The sequence below is a fragment of the Apteryx rowi genome, unplaced genomic scaffold, assembly GCF_003343035.1.
Source record: "Apteryx rowi isolate R43461 unplaced genomic scaffold, aptRow1 scaffold_0, whole genome shotgun sequence".
Lineage (NCBI taxonomy): Eukaryota > Metazoa > Chordata > Aves > Apterygiformes > Apterygidae > Apteryx > Apteryx rowi.
Window position 1 is genome coordinate 3,726,982 of NW_020447195.1, and position 18,059 is coordinate 3,745,040.

At 42.7% G+C, this 18,059-nt stretch overlaps 1 protein-coding gene across 1 annotated transcript in view; it reads right to left on the reverse strand.

Moving 5' to 3' along the window:
- Positions 1-18,059, reverse strand: part of ATP9A (ATPase phospholipid transporting 9A (putative)) — a 55,089-nt gene that overhangs the window by 19,607 nt on the left and 17,423 nt on the right. The window contains exons 10-15 of the mRNA XM_026055488.1: positions 16,664-16,740; positions 15,894-16,054; positions 14,764-14,906; positions 13,880-13,992; positions 10,776-10,988; positions 5,543-5,704 (exon numbers count right to left, since the gene is read on the reverse strand). Of these exons, the coding sequence (XP_025911273.1) occupies positions 5,543-5,704; positions 10,776-10,988; positions 13,880-13,992; positions 14,764-14,906; positions 15,894-16,054; positions 16,664-16,740 (869 nt within the window). The remainder of the gene's footprint in view (positions 1-5,542; positions 5,705-10,775; positions 10,989-13,879; positions 13,993-14,763; positions 14,907-15,893; positions 16,055-16,663; positions 16,741-18,059) is intronic.

Sequence of the window (18,059 nt, forward strand, 5' to 3'; positions counted from 1 at the left end):
AACCAGACAGATACCTAAGGAGGTCACAGCTATTAGTATTACAAGCTAATGGAAACCCTGGCAATTTCCTCAAAGGAGACAAAACAATGAGTAAGGAACAAACTGCGCTGTAAACGGAGATAGCCACCAGGGATAGGAAGAAAATAAACTTAACACGCAAAACCAAAAAGCCCAGGAAGGTCTGGAAATAGATGGCTGTGAATGAAGGGGGGAAAAAAATACCTGAAGACAAGTACAATGAACACTTTTTCATTTTTAAACTATTTAATATACTTGTCAACCTGTTCTGTCATTGCAGAAACCAGCAATGAAAGTTCTCACATGTGAAGAATTTGAGTAAAGGTAAAAGCCCAACAGCCTGTGGCACGGGGAAAAGAGAGTTTACATCCATAGCTAGGAAAGGCAACACCTGATGCAGGTACTAAACATGCAAAAAGTGCCTTTGCTAACAAAATTCAAAAGAAGGAGCCAAGGATAATCAAAATCCTTTGCTGAGCGTTCTTGCCAAGGTCATAAAGATCTTTACAAGTAAGATTCTTATAATTGAACTTCAGGATGTTTTTCAGTGTCTTCTGGAATGCTCAGTGTTCATACACTGATACACACACATCCCACATCCCCCAAATAAAATACATATAACTACCAAAACAACTAGAATCTGCTTAAATAAAACATAACACTTCTGGCAGCGGCAAAAGGTAAAGGTTTATCTATTAAATTATTTGATTAAAAAGTGTCTAACAACATCTCTGTAGGAAACTGAATAAAGACTCCACTTCCCGTGCTGCAGAGCTGGCTTAMGATAGTTTAGACTTTTTGTCCAATATAAATACTGTATCAGCTATCTCCTTGCATTAGTCATTTCCTCTCACCGAGTTCAATAGGAGGTTAGTGCGTTCTCATATTATGGTAAGATCACACTATAAATCTGCACAGAGATTTGCCAGTTATATTGTTTTGGAGAGGCATCTTTTTCCACCGTGGTCTGATTCTGGCCATAGTTCAAAGGCATCTTTCAATTCCAGATATGACAATAGCACTATCTTTGCGTTACAACAAAGACCATTCCACACGGGTAAGGGGAAAAAGAGCAGAGAAAAAGAAGAATGGAAAATGTTGTGGTCAAACAAACAGACCGCCTTTCAAGAAGAAGAAAAGTAAGTAAACAGCACTGTAAAGAGAGTGGCTGCCTTGTTCAAACAAGATTTCTGAGAACTGGAATAATAAGCTACCAAGAAATGATAGTTGATCACATGTAGCAAGCAGATATGGCAAGAATGTCTCAAATGAGGTAACATCTGCCACTCGTTTTCAATATTAACTCCTACTTTATTTACTTAAAGTGATGTGTTAAAAGAGATCTTTTATAAGAGACAGACAGGACAGGACCAGCAGGGGAGWCGGACGTCTCCGCCAAGGATTTCAGTAACAGTATTACTAAGCTCTATGCATGAATCACTTGCTGGAATTCTATTCCCAGATTATGCAGGAAGTCTGGCAAGAGGAGCACAATGGCTCCCGCCAGCCTGAAAAATGGCCGTTTATAAGAATGGGCAATAACTGCAGAGTTGAGCAGAAAATATTGCCATTTTAATTCTACTTACTGCACTTCTGAGTGTGGACTGTGGTTTCACTCCGTAGTTCCTCCCTGCCCCGGCTGCTCACTGCTTCTGCTGCCTTCTGGTTACTTTAGGCTGCTTTCCCTTCCATTATTTCTATTTTTTACAAACAGGCAACACAGTTTTAGAAAATATACTAAAGAGGTAACTACCTTGCAAGCTGTGAATCAAAACCAACATGAGTGCCTACACATGCATATGTGTATATTTAATAAAAGAAAATTTTACTTGTCAGTTACTGATTTATAAGTATTTTCTTTTTAAATGAAAATCAAAAACCTGCTCGAGGATAGTATTTCAGAGTATACAGGAACATGGCAAGGTAATACCCAGCCAGCCAGCGTCTGGGCCAACCAGTTTCTGTGTAGAGGGAGCATGGTTTAGTCGCAGCTCACTGGGTGCAAAATAAAGATACTCAGGTAACAAGTGCATTGCAGCTGATGCTTCTATTAACAAGATAAATCACTGTCTTAAAGCCTCACAGTCTGGGGCCTGGTGTTGCTCCCAGTGACCACCAGTGGGAGTTTTGCCCTTTCCTTCAGCCAAATACAGAATATGCCATTTACAGAAATGTACAATAGCAAGGGGAGGAATGTGGCTAATAGATATTTTAAAATACATTAGCTTCAAATCACCAGTTTGTCATACTATTGTACAAAGAAGAACAAAACAAAACAAAACAAAAAGTTGCCCAAAGAGGGCTTCTTTCCACTTAGATGAAAAAGAAGGTCAGGACATTCGTTTCTCCGCTGAGCACATGAACGCAATTTAATGAAATGTACAACGGTTGTGATTGTTATCCCACTTTTTACAGCTTTGATAAAATAGTATCTCACCAAAAGCTTGCACTTATGCTAAGCAATGGAGGGGGAGGTTGTTTAACCCTCCCTCTGCTATTGCTAATAGTCTTTAAAAGACTACCTAAAGTCACCATGTCATTTTCACCTATAAAAAATAATTTAGCCAAAGAAATTATATCTGCTGTACTTGAATGGCTACGCCCAATAATCCTTACAGCCCTCCAGCGCGGTACCAGACACTGGTTGCAGCTCCGACAGGAGCTCCCTCTGCTCACACGCATTCGGTCCCTTCTCCAGACTCACAGATTTAACACACTGATTACTTTGTACAAGCTCACCCTGCCAGCCCACTTCAACTAACACTCCTGTCCTTGGGCATATTTTAATGTTTCAAAGCCTGGAACAACTTCAAATACAGATTTGTCCTCCTACACCACACTGTGGCCTCTGATCCAAAATTTAAAAGCATTCACTCCCTGAGCAATAGGAGGTGGAGGTCTGAAGTGCACAGGTGGGATAATGCAAACTGGGTGTCCATTTGCACGAACTTCAGCAATTTCAGTTTGTGCTAAACACAGATTGCCATTCATAGGTTACCAAAAAGTTATATTATGTGCACACATTACAGTTCCACCTTTATCACCAAATCTTTCRGTAATGAGAACACTGAAGTTCTCCTTAATTTTTGTTGTTGTTGAACATGACCACTGCACTGCCCAATTTCACATTACCCTTCCACAGTGCCAATTCTGGACAGGGGCTGTGCTATTCCAGGTCTCCAAAGAAGTTCAGATTTGTAAAACTATGAAAATTCAGCTAATAGAGCAGATCAAATTAATCTGCTCTAGAAGAGGCCCTTATAAGAGATACTGATCCCAAATATTCCCAACTAAAAACAAAGAGCATTTCTTGTACTGCTGTAATTTTTAACACAAGAGGCAGAAGATATTTTCTGCACCATATTTCCAGGTACCCCAACATGTATATCCAAGAAACCCTGTTTTACCACAAGGTAAAAGTAAGATCAATCTTACCCATTCTCCCCACCCTAAATAACAAGGCTGCTGATCACATGAAAAGATACAGCAAATCATATCTTGCTCTGGATTATAGGTTTCATATTCGTGCTTTAGATTTCTGGTACAGATTACGTATCTGCACTTTTGGTTAAAAAACAACAAAACAAACAAAAAACCCACAAAAGGATGTTTTAATTATCTATAAAAGAAATATTCTAACTGCTTCACCTTGTTTGCTTTGCAGGCAAATGGAAGTACCTTACTTTAACTGGGTGAGTTTACCTTACTAACATTGATACTTTAGTATTTTCTTGAATGATAATTATGGTGACAACTCCTCACCTCCACTGTTTTTAGCACCTATACTTTCTTCTTCTTTCTTTTTAAGATGATTTATTTTTGAGAGCCTGATCTTATGTTGTATTTGTATACAGAACCACAGTTATGGGTACAATTTCACCCGGGCACCTACGTAGCCTGCGCAGCGCCTGCCACTGCTGATAGAGGTACCTGCTTGCACAAACGCACCCATTTACCTTAAGTCTGCTATTTTCAAACTGCGCTCATGGTACCGTGTCCTCAGCATATCTGTGAGCTAYATTAAACAGCTTCAAAGAAAATCTCCAGAGTTCCCTGCAGTGGCACACGTGCGCACGCTCGCCTTGCGCACCTCCACAGGGTCTGATGGGTGTTTTGATGCCTGGCAGAGGTGTGGGTGGCATTTCCAGTGTTTCACAAAGAAGCTGATAGCTCTTTTCTGCTGCAGACTTTGATTCAGGATAAAGTTATTTGCTGTGGCAGCAGTTCGCGATCCCCTTCCTCCTTCCCACTTGTTGCTGTCTCCACGACCCCTCAGTTAAACCACCACGACTGCTTTGGAGACACTAAGCTGGACCCGTGAACTGCTCCTGGAGGTTGATCCTGCTTGCAGAGGAGACTGGGAGGAGGGATCAAGTGTGACCGGGTTGACCCGCAGCCCTAGTCCCAAACTGACTGCCAGCCTGAACGCGGCGAGGACACGAGAGGAAGGGCAGGGACTTTCAACCACAACGAAGAGCGAAGACAACCCCAAGGGTGCAGAGCGGGGCTCCAAAGCCAGCTGAAGCTACCCGGAGGCATCGCTGCTGCCCGGTCTCCTTGCGAGAGCGGCGCTGCTCCCTCCCGCGCTCCCCTTCCTCCTCGCCTGTGTCAGCCGCTGTGGGAGGGGACAACACCGGCAGGGCGAACGCAGCTTCGGTCCCAGCAGAGAGGGTAAGTACTGACCGTTTCTTTTGCTGGAAGCGCTGGCTTAAGGATCACTTGAAACAACAGGCTTATTTGAGAGAGAATTTGGCATCTCTACCAGCTATCAAAGCCTCTGAGCCYGGGTTCAGTGCACGGATAGCCAAGATATTCAGACTTCAGCTCTCTCCTGCCCCCCCAGGCCCTCCTGCTCGCACTGGTAGCAAAAATCCTCTGAATGTTTTCCAGTGCCTCCAGGGCCCCCAGTTTGGCAGCCCCCTGGGACGGACCCCAGCTGCCGCTTCCTTCCTCAGCGGCACCCTGGCGGTCCCCTCGCTGCCTCCGAGGCTGCACGGCCCCGGCCGGACAGGGAGCCGCGACGCTGCCCCACCGCGCCAGCACCGGCGTGTGCACGGCTGTGCGGCAGGGAGCTGCGGGGCTGCACCCTGAAACGCGCCCCAGAAAATACCAGCAGGAATTGAAAAAGAAAGCAGGAAGGAGCAGCCAGAGGAAGCTGGAACTGTGGAGGACGCATGTGTGCGCGCGCACACACACATACGCGTTAAACTATCACCTGAAGCTAGTTCTCCCACTGTTTTGCTGTTACTTTGAGCGAGGGGCTAAGGATCRATAGATGAAGGACGCCACAGGATACCCAACAGCACATGTGTCAAAATATGAGAAAGGAAAAAAAGTTACATTACTAAGCAATCCCAGCAATGTGAAGCTATTAGCTCAAAACACGGAAGCAGTTTATAACCAGACATAAGAGATACTGGAAAATTCTCCCAAGAAGAACATCACTATTGACAGTAAACATTACACCTTCTTCTTCAGGTTACGCTAGCAGGAGATTCACAAAGACTTATCCGAAGCCACTTACCCGAACGATTATCCCCATCCGTTTGCTTTCGTAAGTGAAGGGGAAGATCTGGAGGATGGTGAAGTTCAGTATCTGGCCACCCGGTGTCCTCAGCTGCATGGAGGACTGGTCTCTGCCCACCAGGGTTAAGCCCACGCTCTCCGTCCACTGGACCAGGGCCACCTAAACGCAAGCAGGGTTAGAGGTCAGGCCGACTGCTGGGGCTGGCAGGCCAGGGGTCACGTAAGGGAGCACCAGAAGGGAAGGGACAGCGGGTTGTAGCTGGAAAAGAAGTTCCTTAGTCATTAACAGCACATAAAGCGGATCCGTTTTTCTACCTTGACCACGTGATGAGAACAAATGATCCCTTCAGTGCRGTTTTCCCTAGCGCCCTGGCCCTGYGAGAGCTTCCCTCTGGCCAGGGGAAGGTTTATGGATGGTGTAACCTATGGCACGAGCCACCACGTCCCCTTTGGTCAGGCRAAAAACATGAAACACAAAAAGCTGTCGGTGGAGGAGCCAACCCGAGCGCGGCAGCAGATCCAGCACCAAGCTCATGGGACGGGCCCACCATGAGCGTCACCGCTGGCTGGAAATGAGGGAAGCTAGTGGAAGAGAGCCGGGCGGAGAGGCCACGCAGGGCTGTCAGGTGCTGGACCCGAAACGACGTCGGAAGATGCAGCGACAGTCGCAACCAAACAGGAGAGAACCGCGGAGGGTGCTGGACACGAGCTAATCACGGTGTGCTCAGAGGATGGCAGCAACTGAGGCCACGGAGGGGCTCAGGAGGGCATCGGAGGACTCCGAGTCCTGCACGGACAGCGGGAACGACAGACAAACTGTCGAGCCGAACCYGAGGCCCATGCGGCAGCTCAGCCTCACCCAAGAGAGCGGGGTGACGAGTGCCCTGTGGGCATCACTCCGGCTGCTGCGGGGCAGCGTGGTGGTGGGGACAGYCCCACTGCCTCTGCTCACAGCCCATCTCCTGTGCTTTGGGGTGGAAAGGGTTTGGATCCAGGACCCGTGCAAATCTGGGTGAAGGAAAGCTGCTGTGTCCGCTCACGTGCCACAAGTTCCTCAGTAAATAAACAGAAATCACAGGGTGCATGAATCTCTCATCCAAGAGATGTTTATATTAAAAAAAAAAAAAAAAGCTTTTGTTTCCTGTCTTATTCTGTTCACAGGCTCACTGAAAGGTTTATCTTTTTTTTCATTTGTATAACCTTACTTATTTGTAGCATTTAACTTCTTGTAAAGCAGGAGGAAGTATTCAATTTATTCCTCACAGGATTGAATACTTCTTTACCTTCCATGACAATCTTTGAAACAACTACTGTAACACTTTGACTAAATCATTAATACGTAATCTTATTTTGAAACTTGTGCTTTATCATGAGCTAAAACTGTTCACATTCATGGAGAGAAAAAGCCAAACATCAGCTTAGCCCCAGCAMTCAAACCATGGCTTTGGGTAGAGCACCTAGGTCCAGTCCAAACTTCTAGCAAAACTGATGGCCTTTGGGTCAGGCCATCGAGTCCTCAGTCTAATGAGGCATTTCATATGCAGGTGCTCTGATACAGCTCTTTATAGCGGGTTTTTCCTCAAGTTAAAAGTTTACTAACAGTATTTGCAGGATTTGGGTAGCCCAGCTCCTGTCCTACTCAGCTGCAAAGCCTTCCTAGGCTCCTCAYACAAGGTCATTGCCTGCCTTCCTTCGGCTATAAGGTCCTGAAGGGAAATGCTTCAGCAAGTGAAGGTATAGGTACCCTCCGCACAAGCCTAGAGATCTCAAAACTATGTTTGGGTCCATTAGGGAAATCCTGTTTACAAACACTTTCTGAACATGCTATTTCAGATTGCTCTTTGTGAAATCTCAAATGAAAAACTTTGCATTCCCCCTGGATTTACAAATATCAAAGCCAGAAACACTAACGCAAAGCAGAGTAAGTCAACTTCCAGATTCATCTCATCATCTCTTGCTTCCTTACCCCATGTCATTACCAGTTTACACTCTTCAATCAAAAGGGTATTTCTATCATGCTCCAATTTAATGGATGGGTCTTTAACGGACTTTCTTTTTTAAGACAGTCTTAAACCATCAGATAAAAAATATAGTTGATTTGGCTTTGCTTTAAAAGACCTTTAAACCAATTAATATTAGCAAGTTTTTGGAAGCATATTTTCAAAGGTTAGAAAAATGTCAAAGGATCTTCCAAGCTTATCTTTTTCCAAGGTTTCTTCAAGACACCCTTAGACTAAGAAAGTGTGTAGTTAGAAATTCCTCCTTAGTTTTCCAGAGCAGAGGTGGAGCTCTGCTTTTAATACTCTGGTTAATAAATAATTGTCAAGAATTTTTCACAGCATGATGTCACACGAGCATTTGTTCAGTGAACACAGCACTAGATGTTTGAGTGTCTGAAAGCTGCAAATCTCTGCTCCCAAYTCGGCCTATTAAAGCATCTTTTGCTACATTCTTTGACAAATATCTCCTCCCTCCGTCCCTGCTGGGCATCTCATTTAAATTCTATGTCAAGAAGCATTTAAACCTCCCAAAAGAAAAGCCTCGCGCAGAGTAACAAATGGGAGAGTAGCACACGATACATGCTATGTCATGTGCCCGTGATATACCTCGCACTAACCACATTTCATTGCACAAAGCCGTTCGTGTCGGATGGCACTAAGTCTCCAAAAAGGCTCGCTAACAGAAGGGGAAGAATAACGAAAGAAATCCCCCTCTTCCCGTGCTGTTCCTGAGCCAGCTTCAGTCCCAGGGCACTTCTTCTTTCAGCCCTTAATGGCCCTCCAGGTGAACAGCATCCAGCACCAGCAGAGATGAAGCACTACTGATGCCCTTTAACGTGCCACTTTCCAGACCCTGTAGTACTTAATGAATAATTACTGAGGGGAAAAGTGATATAATTTTGAAGTGTTCCTATCAGATCTACTAAAAGTGTTTAAATTGCCGTCCCTATTCAACATGCGACGCAATGGGGCCTTGCCTCTAGAAGCACCACCGTGCCAACAAACAGTAGCGACCGCAACAAAAGCGCAGCCTTGCCGCGGCAGATTTTGGGCACCCTCATACGGGGGGGACATTTTCAGAATAGTCCAAAACAGCGGACCTTTACTCTCCTTCATTTAAACAGATAACTAACTGTATGGGCTCCCAGGCATAACAGGAGAAACATTCAAGATGAACAAATATTTTTACAGCTTAAACAAGCGAGATTCGACCAGGCTTGAAACCCCTCGCGCACATCCAGAGAGTCTGTGCTCACTGATGAGGAGAAATCAATAAATCTCCTTACCGCACTCTAGGAGCCGGGGCAGACGTAGCCCTGCGCTRCAAAGCCGAGCGGCTGGAGCGGCTTGGCATACTCTCCCCCCAAACTTYGCTCTGACAATTAAATTACCCAAGCCACCGCTGAAATGGATATCGACTAATAAATTTCATTCTAAAGAGACAAATTGATCCTTCTGTGTTATGAGTTGCTCGACAAATGTCCCATTYAGGGTTGCCTGGGCGCGCCGACGACAGGCAGAAGCCAACGGCTCGGTACACCCTTTCATGTCCTGGCAGCTGCAGAGCGTTGTCGGGGTTAAAGACTGTTTGCCCAGGAATCCCAGGCACTCTTATCTCCGATCAGATTATATCTATTTCATTTCCCCTGTTAGTTACTGTATGGCTACAACTGACACGCTTGCAGAGCCCCAAGGCTGTAACCGATATCTGAATAAAGATACTTCAAGAGCTCTGAATGGCAGCGTGCACAGGAAACAAATTTAGGAAATCCTGCTTTCTGTTACAGGAAATGAATCCTATGCCAACTGGTAGAAATTACCCTTGCTGTTAAAGTAAAGAGAATACAAGTTTTTGTACTCATTTCATAAACTGACCTTCCCTGCCACGGCAATATTTTATTGATATAGGATTTCAAAGGCTGGCTTTAACAGGAGTCCAAAGCCATTCCCCTACAGGGAATGTTATTTAACAGCATCGCTCTCGTCTCAAGGACTCGACTTGTGCTGATCCTGCATTTTGTACCATCTAGCATGACACACGCAGAGCATGTCTAAACAATATTTGTATATCTAAGAGCTATAGACAAGATTTCCTCAGTGCAGCAAAGCATATCTGATTTCTGAATCCGCTGTAATTCTCCACTTAAGACACCACAAGAAAGAAAAAAAGAATTTAAACAATAATCTTGGAAGGGTTAGTTATCATGTTATAGCAAAAAACAAACAAACAATAAACCCCTGGGTATTTCAGACAAATTGCTGTGTAAATATTTTAAAGACAAAATAGCATAAAGCAAAAAAGGAAAAGAAAAATCACTGACTTCACTATATACCACAGTATACAAATAAATAAACAGAGGATCTGTGCATAAATATCCAGTAAATGCATTGGGGGGGGGGGGGAAAACTAAATACAGATCACAAAAATTACCATCTGGAAATCATTCAGATCTCATTTCAATCCAAGGGCATTTGCTTTCTGTAAAGCTGCCTTTATGGGAGAGAGCAACACAGTAGAGAAAAGCAGGTAAGCAGAATGCAGAGCTGGATTACAGCCTGGGAACGGACACACACACATCGTACRTTAGCTGTAAAACCAGAGCAGAATAAGTATTTGTTGTCGCTGTAGGCACATCAATGGAGGGGGGAAAAGGCAAAGAAGCAGCTCTTATATAACGCAGACAAGAACATATTATATAAAATGAATTAATTGTGTGTTTGAAAAGAAACTATTGGGAATATTTTAAATGGTACATGTAATTGGGACCTAACTTTTCATGCCAGTCGTTCAATAATACACCGCCTCCGAAGCCTGGCTATTCGAGGATTTTAAACAATAAACAGATTTCTGTGCAAACATTTTCTCACCTCTGACAATGAGGAAAGCCAGCTTCTCTTCTGATGTTGAAGGTGAAAAGATTATTATCAGAGGCAAGTCTGTTTATTTGGAGCAATAAATGAAAGAATCCTTCAAATGCAGTTGAATTGGTGATATGATCTCAGTATATCATTGGCAGAATTTGTATGGAAAGTTTCATGTTTAGGGCTTTTAATGGTGAAGCAAGCATAATTATACAAATTAATAGAAAACTAATTGTTTTACCTTAGTTGCATTAAAAAAAGATGCATCCAAGACGTGTAACCAACACGAAACATTTTTAACGAGGAAAATTTTTTTGTGCAACAAGCAAAATTGAATTTATATTGTTATCAACCCAAATGGACACTGACCTCATCGGGACTGGAAGCCTGGTAAACCCTGCAGGAATCCTCGTAGTGTCTCTCAGCTTCAGCCTGATCCGTCACGCCGTTGGACTCGTACACCGGTGTGACGTTGTGGCACAGGGCGATCGCCTTCACTGCCTCGTGCACTCGGCTGCTCATGGTTTTTCGCACCTTGGTGGCTAAGGTAACGCCCTTCAGAGCAGGTGGGTCCTGAGATTGCTTATAGAAAAGAAAAGTAGAATAGACCGTTACCATAAGGAGAAAAGATTTTACTTCTTTGCATGAAGACCATCTAGGTAGGAGTTGCGAACTCTTACGTCCCCTGGAACGAGGTGGATTCTTTGTGCACCTTTGTGCTACCATCACAGGAACATTCCCCAGCCTAATGCAACTTAACAGTATTCTGGGTGGAGTAAAGTGCCCCAAGAGATTTATCTAAACTTGAGCAGTACATGGAGAAAACAACCCTTTGTTGCAGATCCACAAAACACTGACGGGTGAAAGACCAAAGTCGCACAAGACCCAGTGAAACTATTCTTTGCCCCACAAAAGACCAATGGCTCTGGAAGTTTACAGTCAACTGGGTTTTCACATGTAAGCGCATATAATTGCTGAAAACAGAAAACAGATGTCTTGTATGGATCTAGAAAATCTTAATTGCATTCATTTAATTTTTAATACTATTTTTAGTATCAGAATGGGACTCCTCAGATAATTGCACAATTACTAAATTATCCTGGTGGAAGAGGGGACACACAGTGATCTAGTTTCCTGCTCTGTTAACCTTTAGTGTCAAGAGGACAAAAGTTTCGCTTCCAGGTCAAAGGCCACAACATGGTAAAAATAAGAGTAAAGAATAAGAACTACAGTTCAAAATGAATCATTGCCAGCAAATGCTTCTCATTATGAGGAATCTAACTTTGTCATGACAAATGCTTTATGAGACATACCCTTTACCAATATTAATTCCATAAAATTAAATGCTATTTTTCAAATTCCAGTGATTAAGACACATAAAATCTTCAAAATTAATTTTGCTGTTCATCATCACTGTTGTGACAGGCCTTTAACCAAATCAAAACAACAGTAAACTCGCAGCTGAAGTGCACTTAAATTGACACATAGCACTATTTACATATTGGCCTCGGTCCCATTCAAAATGTCCTTGACAAATATTGAATATTTTGGAAAGTAATTAACAACTAGTCAAGTTTTCTGCCCTCTGGAGATTGAATACAGAAATGGGAGCAACTAGATCTGAAGTTTGTTTACACACTAAAAGTACAGGTCAGTCATTTTGGGGTCTCCGCACCAGGAGAAGCGGCAGACGCTAACAAGGCTGTGAAAGCAGAGGCAGAAAAGAGAGATGGCTAAGGTAGGTAGTTACAAGATCTGTCCACAAATATTCACACAAAGATTGTGTTGTTGGAAAATGCTACCTGAGACACATGCCAGTGAAAAAGATAATTACTCAAAATAGCAGATATTTATCAGCTACCATATGCTTAGTTAAAAATAGAAGATCATAGCCTGACAGTCTGACTGGGGAAAAGTTAGGCCACTAGATTACTGAGTTCAAGGAAAACTGCTGTGCATCTTCTCTACCGCCATGAACAAAATCCAAAAATAAGAGTCCTAACTACAGTACAGAGTGCCTTTTCCCAGGTAAGAATGCAGGCTTCATGTTTTAGTTTATGGGGGCACAGAAAGTGCACTTAAATCTAAAATCTCTAGAGCAAAACAAAAAACAATGTGATACGTAAAATCCAGTTTACTGCCCTGGACGTATTTGCTTAAGGAAAAGCACAGGCACTTTGAAAACTACCTCTGTCATTTCTGTAGGAATGAAGCAATTCCACAACCATTAGGAATTGAAAGTGCTTGGCTTACAACACGGGAATAGTAATCCATCACTAAGCACTGCAGATTGCATCTGTGGAATCACATTTTACAAAAGAGAAAATTGAACAGTTAACAAGTCCCCTCAAAAGTCATTTCTAGCTGCAGAAGGTATTGCAGGTTGAGAGAACCTTATTAACAGCAAATTAAAAATAATGCTTCCCAAACTACATAATTAGTAACAACTCTTAAATCTTTTGTAAGTACCACTCAGATGGGAGGCTGAAACATTAGCTACTGACAGTTTCCAACGAACTACTACATTTCTAAATTGAAAAATATAGTCATATCCTCAAGTAAAACCTCACTGCCTGTTTTAAGAAAGAAGTGTGTATGTTTATATGACGTTTCTACCAATAAGCACCTTTTCCACTGTAATATGCCAAGGAACACCGCTTGCTGAACCTGACAGGTAACACAGCATTACTTGGTTTTTGTACAAAACTGAACTAAAACTGTCAGAAGAGAGATGAAGACACTATGGATCCTGGCTCATCCAGTGATACTGAAAGAGGACAGGACTTCTCAAAACAGGATTTTCCTGTTCCATACTTTACATGTTGCATTTGCCACCTYCAGTAGCTGCAGCTATTTTTTAATAGCAGGCATCAGTTATGCACCACATAACACAATAGTGATGTCTTAAAATCTTATTCAAAGAATCCTAGTTTCCTTTCCTAATTTCCCTTTTTCTTTTTTAACCACCAGGCCTAGAGCAGTGGTACTGGTAAGCTGATCTCTGTTGCTGCTCACTGAATTCTGACAGTTTCTCTCCCTTTCTTATTTCCAGCTACACAATCTTACAAACAGCAATGTAATCCACTAAATATTACCCAGTACTAATTTCTCAACAAAGCAAATACTGTAATTGCCCAAAATGGTGAATATCTAAATAAAATATGCTATTTTACAATCAGACTTCAGTAACAAGTCACAGGCATACACACACATTTGTATTACTTACAGAAAACTGTACTGAACACTACATTTCTGCATGTGCCGTGGCAGCTGAAACTGTTATATGTGGAAACAATCTACAAATGCAATAAGCAATTGTGATAGTATTTGTGTGTTAAGAATGCAACGACCTTCATACTTTCCCCCAAAGTACAATTTAATAGCCAGTCCCTATCATATTAATTCAATAGTAGCCCAGTGACCTGGAAAACTGTTTTGTGAACACGGAGTTAAGTAATCCGATTTAATTTTACCTGCGTGTATATACTGAATATGTGGCTCTGCACTTCATCCATGGAGTCCAGACCGTAAGCTACTGTTCCCAGGTGAAGCCTTTTGAAAACCATCTCGTTCTGCGTAAGGGTTCCTGTAACAGAAGTGGTACCAGACCCTGAGCATTAACCACCACATTACTTCCCAGTGCAAGTTCTGCTCCTTGAGGTACCCCAGATCAAAGAGAAACTGGGCCAGGAGCGTAACCGGTTACTGCGCCAGGCTCTTGGTGCAGGCTGAGGCCAGGGAAGATGACGGCATTCACGAACCCGAGGGCAGATTCTCCCAGGAAGCATTGGTGCACCTCACTGTGGCAGTGAAAATGAGATTATTCACCCAAAAGCCAATGCAAATAAGAATGTGTGGGCATAGTTCTGGCGCTGCTGAAACCAAAGAAAACTTCTGGGAACAACTTCAACGGGGCAGGGTTTTACGTCAGATCAAGCTTTTGGTTACAGTTTAGAGCTTCTGAACTCAAGCTCAGCTCTGAAAACAGGAGGACAGCAGCAGACAGACAGACGGCATATTTCTGCCTGCACACATGACCTGTCTTCCTCCGACTTCGAGCAACACTTAAAGTATGCTATTAAACCAAAAGTTGAGGGGAAAATTAAAAAAGACAAAAAAAAGTAGAATTGTTTTTTAAAGCAAAAAAATTCTCCCATCCTCTTTTATTTATAATGAATTTAGACCAAAAGCATCCAAAATATTTTAAAAACCAATGAAGTCACATTGCCAAAGTGATAGGAAGCGCTTCTTCCAGCCCAAAGGAATCTTTCATTATACTCTCYGGCTAGTTAAAAGTGTAACAAAAAAGCCAATGACAAAATACCATGACCCCAAATCGTGTTCTCTAGATACAAACCTGTTTTGTCTGTGAGCAAATAGGATATCCGCCCCAGCTGCTCTGGAATAGTGCTGGATCGAACGACCGTCCCAGGGATTTTGGAATCTCGGCGGATCACCCAGCTGTAGACAATTTTCCCCATGTCCAGATTCACACGTAAACTACCCAGGAGGAAGGGAAAAGAGAAAAACAAAATTCATCTGCAGTAAAACTTTGGATAAAATCACTGTGAACGGCCACCAGGTAATAAAAGGACAGGTCTTGCATACTGAAATGGAGCCGCCAAACAGGGTGTTGAGGGAGAAGTATATTCAAAGTGAGTGGTCAAGTGGCAAATGGGGAAAAGAGCTGTGCATTGCTCCAGTGGTACAGTAATCCAAGAAGATATATGATAAAATTTTGTTGAGAACAGATGTAATTTGAGAGGAAGAGGGACATTTATAAGTGGGGACAGTATGACTGATGATCAGACAGCAGGTTAAAAATGGAACTGAAATGAATCTCAGACCTACATTGAAAGTAACAATCTACTTATGAATATAGTGTAATTAAACATTACAATTTCAGTATCCTCTCAAAGACAGTATAAAGGCGGTATAAATCAAGGCATGATAAATCCTTATACTATATAACATAGAATAGTGAAACGTTGTATAAATATGACATCTCTCTGTCCATTTTTTGCTCCTCTCATCAGAGAAACCAGGTGTCCTGAACAGTGAGAAAGGTCTGGCTGCAACAGGCACTTGTGRTCTGTTATTTCTAAAGATATTCCAGCCTCATGTTGCACTTGGTTTCCCCTGGCACCACATTCTCTGGGAGCTACAAAGCCTCTACAAGTCTGCCTATTGCTAATTCTACCAAAATACTCACACCATGGGGAAAACCAAACCGCTGCTTCCTTAAATAACTAAGCTATAGCCTAAGTTACAGAGCGCAGACAGCAAACAGGCTAACGTGCTAGATGAATTTAGCAGAAAMAACCAAACAATTCCTATGTTTAAACAGTCATTTGATTGCTATTTCTAGATTTGCTCAGTTGCCAAATGAAGAACTGATAAGAATTTAAATGTCTATTCATATAAGAAACATGGAGGAAGATGCAAAGGAAGCAATATTTTCCTTGGAAAAATTAGCAGTCGCCTTACCTAATTGGAATGATGTTTGAGAAAAGAAGGAGAAATCTTATGATCTGAAGATACCAACGGCCGGCAAAATGCTGAAGGGCCACCATGACGAGCGAGACTACCACAAGAGCCCCAAACAGGATCTTGGTGAGACAGTTCACTTCCAAGTCAAAGAGGCCAATCTAAGCAAATCAAACAGGCATTTCAATCACACAAGTGAAGATGTTAGCTCAAGGTAGTATTCACAAAAGGAACAAATTCCCATGTCCAAAGAGTCATTCCCAACTAATAAGTAGCTTCTCTTTATTTAAAACATTACAGTTCAAATTTATAAACAGAACTGCTGTCAGCTCGATAAATGAGACTTCTATCCTCTGGAAGCTGAGCAATGCATGMAGAGGTATGAGAGGGACGCATGCTGTCAAAAGCTGCAGATTATATGAAATATCCCAACCCCTTGTCTTGACCTTGCTAGAGTAGAAGAATGCAGAGAAATAAGCTTTCCTGTTCTAACTGGACAAGAGCATCTCATTATAACTGTATAAATCAACAGTTTTACTAATTAAAAAAAAAGTAAGAAGACAAAAGTAGAGTAGGATTGAAAAAATAAGGGGAAGTAGATTCTGCTGCAGTAACTATCTTAACTCCTTTTCTGGAAGTTAATTAATATTCATATGGTGTTGTCCCTGTAGTACGTACACATAGCATTTGGAAGTTTTGTGTGTTTTTTTTTTTTTATTATAAATTTCTCTCTCTTTTATTTAGTATAAGACTCTGCTTCCTTACCATACCTTACTTCTTGGGTTTGAAGTATTCATCACACTGCGCAGTTCCCTTCCAGTGTAGAGAACAACTCCCACAACCGTACCTAAACAAAACAGTGCCTGCATCAGTCTAGAAAGAACAATATCGGTTTGCTTTCTCTAAAATGGCTCAAAAAGGCTTGCTGTTGAATCCACAGGCTCAACATGTAGAGAGGCTTTCTAGCAGGTTAATTGCAGAAGCAGTAGCAACCAGAGACTAAAGAAGTAGGTATTTGCAATATAAAACCCAGGAACACAGACTTTGAACACAAGATATCCTACAAGAAGTCAGCAGTCTGCAACCGCACTGCCCATACTTGACGTGACACCACATCAGCTAATAAGCATGGAAAGAGAAGTCAAATCCTTTGCTCCCTCACCTTTCCCTGACCCTCTTTTGATGTCAGTTGTCTCTCCCGCTACAAATAAAAGCTGCTAAGATGGAAAGATTTCAAGTTTTTCCTCCCACCACTTAAATCCCATATATGTATTTGTAAGTTTGCTTTATACCATATAATGATCCTCCATCCACTCTGTCCTGAGCTGCAAAATATTGCCAGCTAGCTTGGACAGCATTTAAGCAGCATCACGATCAGTTCTGCAAGCGCCCAGCACTGCACAGCATTAGCACCCCAGCATTAAGGTGCTATGTCTGCCCAGAACGGAAAGGACAGGCACCAACCACTTGGGTCCTTCCATAACTGGGGAAGGTGCTTATTCAGGTACATCTAACTGAACTTTWCTGCTGGCCTCGGTTACATCTACACGCCAGCTGGTGCTTGTCACACTTCTGAAGTGTCCGTTATCTTGGTGGGGACTCCGAGGTCCCACATACAACCTGCCACCTTGCAGCRACAGCAGTGAGGACCAGTCTTCCCTCCTCACAGACGCTGAGGCGCTGCACCTCTCCTCCCAGGCAATCAATACAACGAGCCTACGCCGATAAGACAAACACCTTCTGATGTAATAGGATATCCATATTCCGTAAGGCCAAAGTACTCTTGGTGCAGAAACAGTCACCCTGACCATCCTGTACCTGCAGTGAGAACTTGAGCTCCCAGGAGTGAGAGCAGCCATATCAGTACCAGCAAAGTTTTGGTGGGATAGCTTCATCCAGACTTGGCACCTCCCGCAGCATCAACAGAAATTCAGAGAAGACACTGCTTAAAGTTTAGTGCTCCTCACCATTACATGATAATTCTCCTTCTGATCTCCATTCACAAACCAACAGCAAAATCAAATGACTAGGAAAGCTGTGAAATTACAGACTCATTAACCTAAGTCTGATTGGTCTGCTTTTAAAAAAAGATCAAAGTCTTCATTACGTTTTAAGTGTGTCAAAATTAAAACAGTGCTCTGGGCTATGGTTCTTCTTTATTGGRAA